At 39.9% G+C, this 13,300-nt stretch overlaps 1 protein-coding gene across 1 annotated transcript; it reads right to left on the bottom strand.

The window, feature by feature from the left end:
- Nucleotides 1-3,010: 3,010 nt before the first annotated feature.
- On the bottom strand, nucleotides 3,011-6,881 carry LOC138363630 (uncharacterized). Its single transcript, XM_069322997.1, has 2 exons — nucleotides 6,853-6,881; nucleotides 3,011-3,764 (listed from the first exon to the last, which is right to left on the bottom strand). Exons 1-2 carry the CDS (start codon nucleotides 6,879-6,881, stop codon nucleotides 3,011-3,013), a joined length of 783 nt encoding a protein of 260 aa, XP_069179098.1.
- Between the last annotated feature and the right edge of the window lie 6,419 nt (nucleotides 6,882-13,300).

Below are 13,300 nucleotides of genomic sequence, written 5' to 3' on the forward strand. Positions count from 1 at the left end.
TAGTCGTATACGTTAAATAATGCTTTCTCCCAGTAATTACCTTAACTTTTACATTATTCGTTATTTCCAGCTCCTCCAGCTGTCTCTTCTTCTCCTACTTCCCCCAGTCTCTCACTCTTCCTTTCACTACCTCTAGATGTATAGGTTTCTGAAGGTTTTAATATCGCTGTGGCGATATTCACTGACTCATCAGTTAGGTGGCATTATATCAGCATTAATGCTGATATATATAATGCTGTTTAATAGTAGTCTGCTGTCAGATCGGATAATAAACAATATCTCTCTATGTCCATCACTGGCCTGACTACCTCACTAAAAGCATATCAATAATTTATTGTGTGTATTGTGTCTTATCTTTAATAGACACTATCACTAATGTGTCCAGAATTCTCTGCCGCCCGCCAGTTACTCGCCCTTTTCTTAATTTTCGATCAGTTTTGCTTAAAATACATCAAGGATTTCACTAACTTCTCCTCTGTTTTTCTAGTTAAGAACATCTCCTCTGTTCTTCCTTGTATAAAGCCCACCTCTTTCCTCAGTAAATGTAACATTTTTTAACTATGCCCGTTTCAGCACAATATGATTTATTATATTCAGCATTGTTGACCAGGTTCCTCGCTTCTCTCTCTCTCTCTCTAGGCCTTATTGTGGGCTAGTGTTTGCTGCATTAATCAGTGTATTAATCACCAAATATCAGGGTTGGTGTTGCTGCCTGACGATGCCCTCACCTTGGTCATATCTAGGTGAGTCTCCCCCTGTTGCCTTCCCTGTAGTTTCAAGGGAAACTTGAATTATACAAGGGATACGGTCCCTGTAAAAGTAGTTTCAGGGAAAACTTGAATAATACAAGGGATAATTTACCACCCATAAAGGTGGTATCGTATCCCTTGTATTATTTACTGGCACTCTTTTATTCCTCCCTTCCGGCAGTTTAGGATTTCCAAAATGAACCTGATCTGTTATTTTAAGATCCTTTGCTTGTAAGGCTCTCTTGTTTTTTCTCTAAATTAGATTTTTCTTCTACTCTTCTTAATTATTCGGTGGTTACGCTGGTTGGCAATGTCACTCAATTTTTATTTGTGAATGCTTTACTTATCTAATGCTTTCTGCAGCAGTATTAGACACGCCCTTCTTATTAATCAGCCCTCAGAAGCTCTATTCGTAGCGACCTAATCAACTCGTTTCATTGCTGATCGGACTATTGAACAGGCAAACAACAGTTTAAATCAAAGTTATAATATTAGACAAATTGGAAAATATTTTACTAGTCAGTGAAAATATTTCTGTTATTCCACGTTTTTTCTATTGTTTTCTACTACTGGCGTGGACACACTTTTATAATGCTAATCAAACTATAAACATTTGATTTTGTCCTCCATGAACAGGGTTAGTGATCCATAAGACATATAGTTCAGTGATTAATTGAACAATTAACATCAGAAGGTGATTGTAATGCTTTTTAAAATGTTATCATACATATATACATAATACATAAATACACAGATTAATGTCTGTTCTACATAAATAGTGTTCGAGGTACCTCCTACATTGTGTATGTAGAACAGACGTAAATCTGTCTATATATATATATATGTATTTATGTATCAAGTTTAGATTAAAATTTTGAAAGCTCTACAATCACCTATTGTGGTTGATTGTTCAATAAATCACTGAACTATATGTTTAACACATCTCTAACCCGGTCCATGAAGGTCAGAAGAAAATGTATATATGTTGGTTAACATTGTAAATGTGTAGCCACCTCAGTGATAGAAAAAAATAATAACAATAAAATAAATGCCAGGAATTAGTAGGCATCTATAAAACAGAACGTATTACAAATATATACAATAATGTTAAATTATCGATACTCTGGAACTTCTCATAAATTTCGTAGCCCACAATACCTACTAACATAATACCGAGCAGTATTTCCAGCCATAAATACAGATAAAGTATTAATAAAAATGAGGTCGAGCATCACGCAGTTGGAGATAGATAGATGGCAACATAAGGTCGACTGGGGGAAAGTGAAATGCAAATGAGAGGAGAAAGAGAAAAATGCGAGTGATCTCCGTGACAATGGTGGGAAAATTGCCTGATTTGCATACTTAGAGCGGAAGGCGTGAGTAATGCTGTGGTAGCGGGGGATGCCCTACACTTTCGAGGAATGAAGGAAGAGTGGGTGAATAGAGACGGGAAAAAGTGGATGAAGAAAAAAGGGGGAGAACGATGAGAAGAGAGCAAGCGAGACGGAGGGAAAGGATGAAAGAGGAACGGAAGGAGAGGCAGAAGAAGAAATGATGGAGATATAAGATAGAGAGTAATGAGGCTCTGAAATAGGAACGAGGGTCAGAAGGAACATATTAAACATATTATCTACATAATAACTTCTTGGAGAGATGATATTAAAATCGATGAGTAGAAAAGAGAGTGAGAGAGAGTCTCTCTCTCTCTCTCTCTCTCTCTCTCTCTCTCTCTCTCTCTCTCTCTCTCTCTCTCTCTCTCTCTCTCTCTCTCTCTCTCTCTCTCTCTCTCTCTCTCTCTCTCTCTCTCTCTCTCTCTCTCTCTCTCTCTCTCTCTCTCTCTCTCTCTCTCTCTCTCTCTCTCTCTCTCTCTCTCTCTCTCCTCTCTCCTCTCTCTCTCTCTCTCTCTCTCTCTCTCTCTCTCTCTCTCTCTCTCTCTCTCTCTCTCTCTCTCTCTCTCTCTCTCTCTCTCTCTCTCTCTCTCTCTCTCTCTCTCTCTCTCTCTCTCTCTCTCTCTCTCTCTCTCTCTCTCTCTCTCTCTCTCTCTCTCTCTCTCTCTCTCTCTCTCTCTCTCTCTCTCTCTCTCTCTCTCTCTCTCTCTCTCTCTCTCTCTCTCTCTCTCTCTCTCTCTCTCTCTCTCTCTCTCTCTCTCTCTCGTTAAGTTTATATTGTAAAGTTGCTACAGTAACTCCCTGATGCTCACACTTATCCTACACGACCTTATCCTTCAACACTCACAGCTTGCAAAGTAATATGTACAAGCATTACAGGGAGGCACTGGGAGGCTGGGTGTGGCACTGTGTTAATGTTGTGCCACTGGGAGGCTGGGTGTGGCACTGTGTTAATGTTGTGCCACTGGGAGGCTGGGTGTGGCACTGTGTTAATGTTGTGCCACTGGGAGGCTGGGTGTGGCACTGTGTTGATGCTGTACTACTGGGAGGCTGGGTGTGGCACTGTGTTAATGTTGTGCCACTGGGAGGCTGCGTGTGGCACTGTGTTGATGCTGTACTACTGGGAGGCTGGGTGTGGCACTGTGTTAATGTTGTGCCACTGGGAGGCTGCGTGTGGCACTGTGTTGATGCTGTACTACTGGGAGGCTGGGTGTGGCACTGTGTTGATGCTGTACTACTGGGAGGCTGGGTGTGGCACTGTGTTAATGTTGTACTACTGGGAGGCTGGGTGTGGCACTGTGTTAATGCTGTACTACTGGGAGGCTGGGTGTGGCACTGTGTTAATGCTGTACTACTGGGAGGCTGGGTGTGGCACTGTGTTGATGCTGTACTACTGGGAGGCTGGGTGTGGCACTGTGTTAATGCTGTACTACTGGGAGGCTGGGTGTGGCACTGTGTTAATGCTGTACTACTGGGAGGCTGGGTGTGGCACTGTGTTAATGCTGTACTACTGGGAGGCTGGGTGTGGCACTGTGTTAATGCTGTACTACTGGGAGGCTGGGTGTGGCACTGTGTTAATGCTGTACTACTGGGAGGCTGGGTGTGGCACTGAGTGGTTTCTGTACCACTATGTGTAGGCCTTGAGGGCTTTAATAAGTTCTCATAACATCGCCACTCTATCTCCCTGACACCTTACATGGTCGCAGGCCTTGAACTCTAATCGTCTAATCATTTACAGTCGAGGCTTCTGAACGTTTCCAGTAAAAAGATTACGGCTCTCAATATCAACAATAAATATTCAAAGAAACAAGAAATATTATCTTTAAAATATATAATAAGATATAAAAAAAATTATAATACACTTCTCAGGAATATACTTTACTTGAAAATATATTCCAAGAGGTGTACTCCTCTTCCCGGTGGAAGAGTATACACTGAGAGTATACATTGGTTCTGAACATTGTCCAAAGCCAAGTATAGTTGCTATTTGGTCAATAACCTCTTGGTTGCTTTAATAATCCTGTTTGTAGTTGGTAGGCATTCACCCCAACAGAACACCAAACCAACATACTTCGAGAAGCCGCATAGCTTTCCTAGAGGCTAGGCAGCCCCTAGCCCTAGCTGTCCTAGGAGCTAGGCAGCCCCTAGCCCTAGCTGTCCTAGGAGCTAGGCAGCCCCTAGCCCTAGCTGTCCTAGGAGCTAGGCAGCCCCTAGCCCTCGCTGTCCTAGGAGCTACGCAGCCCCTAGAAGAGCTAAGCCTAAAGCAGCAGCCGACCCCCAAGTCACATTTATAAATTTTAACGAATTGTATATTTAAATTAGTTTTCTATTTCATGCAAATTAATATTATTTCATATTAAAGTTCCATGCATAATTTGTTGAAGGTTACGTTAGGTTAGGTTACGTTAGGTTAGGTTACGTTAGGTTAGGTTAGGTTAGGTTAGCCGTTAAAGTTACATTAAGTAATGTGAGGTTAGGTGTTTTAGTTCTGTTGGATAATATTTACATTTGAAGAACGTGAGTGAAGAATTTACGGAGTTGCGATTCGAACAGTGATCGTCAGCGAAGTTCGAGAAATAATCGTACATCATCAGTTCTAGGGGTGTGGAAAACAGGTTTTCCTTTCTAACTAGGTGGTTAGCGGCTGAATTAACGAGCATTTGGCTTTTTATTATTAGGACGGGCCTTGAGAAGTCGAATGTTATTTGGTGAACTGTTTGGTTGAGGCACTTGGAATTGTTATACTCAGGTCTCGTTTTTCGCGACGCAGAGACATTCAAAGATACTGAGATGTTGCCGATGAGAACTGGAACTTTTAATGCGGGATTAGCTGTGACGGGAGAGGTTCATTTATTTACAGTGCTCTCTTAGACGACACAACTTACTTAATGGGCCAACTTGTGCGGGTATTGATTCCTAATTGCTCCCTCATTGCTAATTGCTCGGCTCCTCCCTCCCTGGGAAGCCGGTCGGCCGAGCGGACAGCACGCTGAACTTGTGATCCTGGGTTCGATCCCAGGCGCCGGCGAGAAACAATGGGCAGAGTTTCTTTCACCCTATGCCCCTGTTACCTAGCAGTAAAATAGGTACCTGGGTGTTAGTCAGCTGTCACGGGCTGCTTCCTGGGGATGGAGGCTTGGTCGACGACCGAGCCGCAGGGACACTAAAGCCCCGAAATCATCTCAAGATAACCTCATAAGCTGTTTAAGATGTACACAAAAATCACATTAAAGTTATATATATATATATATATATATATATATATATATATATATATATATATATATATATATATATATATATATATATATATATATATATATATATATATATATATATATATATATATTACTAAATATGACCGAAAAAGTAAGATTAATAATTCTAAAACGAATTTTCTCTGTTTCTTATATTTCTTTTCACTGTTGATGGTAACTGAAAAATTAATTCTCCTAAATTAATTTTTATTTCTAGTCTGACGCGACACTTGAACGAGTTTCGTAAAACTTATTACATTTTCGAAGACTTTAGTTTACACACACACAACTATAACTGAACAGAGTTCAAACAGCTTCGATTTTATACCTGCATTTGGGTGAGGTGATATGTTACAACAGTTTTGGATGAGGTGAAAACAAACTTTCAACACAAAACAGAACACGAAACAATGATTATAATATTTTGTAAGTTAAAGGGAAGAATGGAAGTAACTGCAGAAGGCCTATTGGCCCATATTTCTTGATGCTTCTATATTGGTGCGGAGTCTTGAAGTGGGTAGAATATAGTTGTCCATTAATTGGCTGTTGATTGCTGGTGTCGACTTCTTAATGTGTAGTGCCTCGCAGATATCAAGCCGCCTGCTATCGCTGTATCTATCGATGATTTCCGTGTTTTTTGTTAAGACTTCTCTGGTGATAGTCTGGTTGTGGGAAGATATTATATGTTCCTTAATGGAGCCCTGTTGCTTATGCATCGTTAATCGCCTGGTAGGAGATGTTGTTGTCTTGCCTATATACTGAATTCTTTGAGGCTTACAGTCCCCAAGTGGGCATTTGAAGGCATAGACGACGTTGGTCTCTTTTAAAGCGTTCTGCTTTGTGTCTGGAGAGTTTCTCATGAGTAGGTTGGCCGTTTTCTTGGTTTTATAGTAAATCGTCAGTTGCATCTTTTGATTTTTGTCTGTAGGGATAACGTTCCTATCAACAATATCTTTCAGGACCCTTTCCTCCGTTTTATGAGCTGTGGAAAAGAAGTTCCTGTAAAATAGTCTAATAGCGGGTAAAGGTGTTGTGTTAGCTGTCTCTTCAGAGGTTGCATGGTGTTTCACCTACCTTCTTTTGATGTCTTCAACGAAACAATTGGAGAAGCCGTTGTTGACTAGGACCTGCCTTACCCTACAGAGTTCATTATCGACTTGCTTCCATCTTGAGCTGTGGCTGAGAGCACGGTCGACATAAGCGTTAACAACACTCCTCTTGTACCTATCAGGGCAGTCACTGTTGGCATTTAGGCACATTCCTATGTTTGTTTCTATAGTGTAGACTGCAGTGTGGAAACCTCCACTCCTTTCCATGACTGTTACGTCTAGAAAGGGCAGCTTCCCATCCTTCTACATCTCGTAAGTGAAACGCAACACAGAATTCCGCTCAAATGCCTCTTTCAGCTCTTGAAGATGTTTGACATTAGGTACCTGTGTGAAATTGTCGTCAACATACCTGCAGTATATGGCCGGTTTAAAGTTCATGTCGACTAAGACCTTCTGTTCGATGGTACCCATGTAGAAATTCGCAAACAGGACACCTAGGGGAGAACCCATGGCGACCCCATCTACTTGCTTATACATGTGCCCATCCGGCCTCAAGAAGGGTGCCTCTTTAGTACAAGCTTGGAGTAGTTTCCTTAGAATGTTTTCTGGTATGTGAAGAGGAGTACAGGCCGGATCACGATACACTCTGTCCGCTATCATCCCGATTGTTTCATCCACAGGTACGTTGGTAAACAGTGATTTTACGTCCAATGAGGCTCTTATCCCTGCGGCCTGTGTTCCCCGCAGTAAGTCAACAAATTCCTTTGGAGACTTCAGGCTGAAGGCACAAGGGACATAAGGGGTCAGCAAGTCGTTGAGTCGCTTTGCCAGTCTGTACGTGGGTGTGGGTATCTGGCTGATGATTGGCCGAAGTGGGTTTCCAGGCTTGTGTGTCTTGACATTTCCATACTTATACCCAGGTTTGTATTCCGTATGGAATACAAACCTGCGTATGCGTTATGGGTATTCCGTATGGAATGCAATCCTGGGTATGCGTATGGAAATGTCAAGACACACAAGCCTGGAAACCCACTTCGACCAATCATCAGCCAGATACCCACACCCACGTACAGACTGGCAAAGCGACTCAACGGGTTGCTGACTCCTTATGTCCCTTGCGCCTTCAGCCTGGTCTCCAAAGGAATTTGTTGACTTACTGATGGGAACACAGACCATAGGGATAAGAGCCTCGTTGGACGTAGAAACTCTGTAGGGTAAGGCAGGTCCTAGTCAACAACGGCTTCTCCAATGGTTTCGTTGAAGACATCATAAGAAGGAATGTGAAACGCCATGCATCCTCTTAAGAGACAACTAACACAACACCTTTACCCCCTATTAGACTATTTTACAGGAACTTCTTTTCCACAACTCTTAAAACGGAGGAAAGAGTCCTGAAAGATATTGTTGATAGGAACGTTATCCCTACAGACAAAAATCAGAAGATACAATTGACGATTTACTATAAAATAAAAAAACCGCCAACCTACTCATGAGAAACTCTCCAGACACAAAGCAGAATGCTTTAAAAGAGACCAACGTCGTCTATGCCTTCAAATGCCCACTTGGGGACTGTAAGCCTCAAAGAACTCAGTATATAGGCAAGACAACAACATCTCTTTCCAGGCGATTAACGATGCATCAGCAACAGGGCTTCATTAAGGAACATATAATCTCTTCCCACAACCAGACCATCACCAGAGAAATCTTAACAAAAACACAGAAATCATCGATAGATACAGCGATAGCAGGCGGCTTGACATCTGCGAGGCACTACACATCAAGAAGTCAACCCCAGCAATCAACAGCAAATTAATGCACAACTATATTCTACCCACCCCAAGACTCCGCACCAATATAGAAGCATCAAGAAATATTGGCCAATAGGCCCTTTGCAGTTACTTCTATTCTTCCCTCTAATTTACCCAATATATACCCATTGTTTCGTGTTTTGTCTTGTGTTGAAAGATTTGGTCACCTCATCCAAAACTGTTGTAACATATCACGTCACCCAAATGCAGGTATATATGATGAAAGATTTTTAAAAATATAGCATAGAAGAACTCTGTTTAGTGTTTGCAGGTTATAGTTGTGTGTGTGTAAACTAAAGTCTTTTAAAATGTAATAAGTTATTAAGAAACGCGTTCAAGCGTCGCGTCAGACTAGAAATAAAAATTAATTTTGGAGAATTAATTTTTCAATTACCATCGACAGTGAAAAGAAACACAAGAAATATTGAGAAAATTCGTGTTTGAATTATTAATCTTACTTTTTCGGTTATATGTAATATATATATATATATATATATATATATATATATATATATATATATATATATATATATATATATATATATATATATATATATATATATATATATATATATATATATAGATATATATATATATATATATATATATATATATATATATATATATATATATATATATATATATATATATATATATATATATATATTTTATTAAATATGACCGAAAAAGTAAGATTAATAATTCTAACACGAATTTTCTCAATCTTTCGTACATTATGCTTCACTGTTGGAGGTAAATCAAAAATCACTTCTCCAAAATTCATTTTTATTTCTAGTCTGACGCGACACGGGCGCGTTTCGTAAAACTTATTACATTTTCAAAGACTTCACAAATACACAACTGATTAGAACTTGCGTTTCCCTGATTTTATATCTACATTTGAGTGAGGTGGGAAGGGTGATGTGGCATTACATTTGAGTGAGGTGGGAAGGATGATGTGGCATTAGAGGATATTAATAGGGTATTAAAAGTATCAACACAAGACAGAACACGAAACAATGGATATTGAATAGAAGTGTTTGTAGAAAGCCTATTGGTCCATATTTCTTGATGCTTCTATATTGGAGCGGAGTCTTGAGGTGGGTAGAATATAGTTGTGCAATAATTGGCTGTTGATTGCTGGTGTTGACTTCTTGATGTGTAGTGCCTCGCAAACGTCAAGCCGCCTGCTATCGCTGTATCTATCGATGATTTCTGTGTTGTTTACTAGGATTTCTCTGGCGATGGTTTGGTTATGGGAAGAGATTATATGTTCCTTAATGGAGCCCTGTTGTTTATGCATCGTTAAACGCCTAGAAAGAGATGTTGTTGTCTTGCCTATATACTGGGTTTTTTGGAGCTTACAGTCCCCAAGTGGGCATTTGAAGGCATAGACGACGTTAGTCTCTTTTAAAGCGTTCTGTTTCGTGTCTGGAGAGTTTCTCATGAGTAGGCTGGCCGTTTTTCTGGTTTTATAGTAAATCGTCAGTTGTATCCTCTGATTTTTGTCTGTAGGGATAACGTTTCTATTAACAATATCTTTCAGGACCCTTTCCTCTGTTTTATGAGCTGTGGAAAAGAAGTTCCTGTAAAATAGTCTAATAGGGGGTATAGGTGTTGTGTTAGTTGTCTCTTCGGAGGTTGCATGGCTTTTCACTTTCCTTCTTATGATGTCTTCGATGAAACCATTGGAGAAGCCGTTATTGACTAGAACCTGCCTTACCCTACAGAGTTCTTCGTCGACTTGCTTCCATTCTGAGCTGTGGCTGAGAGCACGGTCGACGTATGCGTTAACAACACTCCTCTTGTACCTGTCAGGGCAGTCGCTGTTGGCATTTAGGCACATTCCTATGTTTGTTTCCTTTGTGTAGACTGCAGTGTGGAAACCTCCGCCCTTTTCCATGACTGTTACATCTAGAAAAGGCAGCTTCCCATCCTTTTCCGTCTCGTAAGTGAAACGCAGCACGGAACTCTGCTCAAATGCCTCCTTCAGCTCCTGCAGATGTCTGACATCAGGTACCTGTGTAAAAATGTCGTCAACATACCTGCAGTATATGGCCGGTTTCAAGTTCATGTCGACTAAGACTTTTTGCTCGATGGTACCCATGTAGAAGTTTGCAAACAGGACACCTAGGGGAGAACCCATAGCGACCCCATCTACTTGCTTATACATATGCCCATCCGGGCTCAAGAAGGGTGCCTCTTTAGTACAAGCTTGGAGTAGTTTCCTCAGAATACTTTCTGGCATGTCAAGAGGAGTACAGGCTGGATCACGATACACTCTGTCGGCTATCATTCCGATTGTCTCGTCCACAGGTACGTTGGTAAACAGCGATTCTACGTCCAACGAGGCTCTTATCCCTGTGGCCCGTGCGCCCCGCAGTAAGTCCACAAATTCCTTTGGAGACTTCAGGCTGAAGGCGCAAGGAACATAAGGAGTCAGCAGGCCGTTGAGTCGCTTTGCCAATCTGTACGTGGGTGTGGGTATCTGGCTAATGATTGGCCGAAGTGGGTTTCCAGGCTTGTGCGTCTTGACATTTCCATACGCATATCCAGGTTTATATTCCCCAATGATCTTTGGCAGGTGGAGTCCGGATTTCTTGGCGTTCACAGTTTCGATCAGTTTGTTGACCTTTGCTTTTAATTCGGCTGTAGTGTCCTTCGTTACCCTTTGGAACTTAGTTTGGTCAGAGAGTATGATGTTCATTTTCGCCAGATATTCGTCTTTTTTAAGAATGACATATATTGGCGACTTGTCACCTCTCCTGACAACTATCTCCTTGTTCTCACGAAGGCTTTTAGCTGCCGCTCTAAGCTCGGGGGACAGTATGGTGCTTCTGTAGTTGCCTCGATTCTTTCCTCCTTCTGCAATAAGTTCTGCTTGTAAGGTATCTTTGGACGAGACAATCGGAATGATAGCCGACAGAGTGTATCGTGATCCAGCCTGTACTCCTCTTGACATGCCAGAAAGTATTCTGAGGAAACTACTCCAAGCTTGTACTAAAGAGGCACCCTTCTTGAGCCCGGATGGGCATATGTATAAGCAAGTAGATGGGGTCGCTATGGGTTCTCCCCTAGGTGTCCTGTTTGCAAACTTCTACATGGGTACCATCGAGCAAAAAGTCTTAGTCGACATGAACTTGAAACCGGCCATATACTGCAGGTATGTTGACGACATTTTTACACAGGTACCTGATGTCAGACATCTGCAGGAGCTGAAGGAGGCATTTGAGCAGAGTTCCGTGCTGCGTTTCACTTACGAGACGGAAAAGGATGGGAAGCTGCCTTTTCTAGATGTAACAGTCATGGAAAAGGGCGGAGGTTTCCACACTGCAGTCTACACAAAGGAAACAAACATAGGAATGTGCCTAAATGCCAACAGCGACTGCCCTGACAGGTACAAGAGGAGTGTTGTTAACGCATACGTCGACCGTGCTCTCAGCCACAGCTCAGAATGGAAGCAAGTCGACGAAGAACTCTGTAGGGTAAGGCAGGTTCCAGTCAATAACGGCTTCTCCAATGGTTTCATCGAAGACATCATAAGAAGGAAAGTGAAAAGCCATGCAACCTCCGAAGAGACAACTAACACAACACCTATACCCCCTATTAGACTATTTTACAGGAACTTCTTTTCCACAGCTCATAAAACAGAGGAAAGGGTCCTGAAAGATATTGTTAATAGAAACGTTATCCCTACAGACAAAAATCAGAGGATACAACTGACGATTTACTATAAAACCAGAAAAACGGCCAGCCTACTCATGAGAAACTCTCCAGACACGAAACAGAACGCTTTAAAAGAGACTAACGTCGTCTATGCCTTCAAATGCCCACTTGGGGACTGTAAGCTCCAAAAAACCCAGTATATAGGCAAGACAACAACATCTCTTTCTAGGCGTTTAACGATGCATAAACAACAGGGCTCCATTAAGGAACATATAATCTCTTCCCATAACCAAACCATCGCCAGAGAAATCCTAGTAAACAACACAGAAATCATCGATAGATACAGCGATAGCAGGCGGCTTGACGTTTGCGAGGCACTACACATCAAGAAGTCAACACCAGCAATCAACAGCCAATTATTGCACAACTATATTCTACCCACCTCAAGACTCCGCTCCAATATAGAAGCATCAAGAAATATGGACCAATAGGCTTTCTACAAACACTTCTATTCAATATCCATTGTTTCGTGTTCTGTCTTGTGTTGATACTTTTAATACCCTATTAATATCCTCTAATGCCACATCATCCTTCCCACCTCACTCAAATGTAATGCCACATCACCCTTCCCACCTCACTCAAATGTAGATATAAAATCAGGGAAACGCAAGTTCTAATCAGTTGTGTATTTGTGAAGTCTTTGAAAATGTAATAAGTTTTACGAAACGCGCCCGTGTCGCGTCAGACTAGAAATAAAAATGAATTTTGGAGAAGTGATTTTTGATTTACCTCCAACAGTGAAGCATAATGTACGAAAGATTGAGAAAATTCGTGTTAGAATTATTAATCTTACTTTTTCGGTCATATTTAATAAAATATGTCTACAGGAAAGACTGCTACCAAAATATACTAATATATATATATATATATATATATATATATATATATATATATGTATATATATATATATATATGTAATATATATATTTTCGGTCATATGTAATATATATATATATATATATATATATATATATATATATGTAATATATATATATATATATATGTATATATATATATATATATATATATATATATATATACATATATATATATATACATATATATATATAAATAAAAATATACATATATATATATATATACATATATATATATATATATATATATATATATATATATATATATATATATATATACATATATATATAAATAAAAAAATATATATATATATATATATATATATATATATATATATATATATATATATATATATATACATATATACATATATATATAAATAAAATATATATATATATATATATCTATATATATATATCTATATATATATATATATATATATATATA

This window comes from Procambarus clarkii, chromosome 11 (assembly GCF_040958095.1).
Source record: "Procambarus clarkii isolate CNS0578487 chromosome 11, FALCON_Pclarkii_2.0, whole genome shotgun sequence".
Lineage (NCBI taxonomy): Eukaryota > Metazoa > Arthropoda > Malacostraca > Decapoda > Cambaridae > Procambarus > Procambarus clarkii.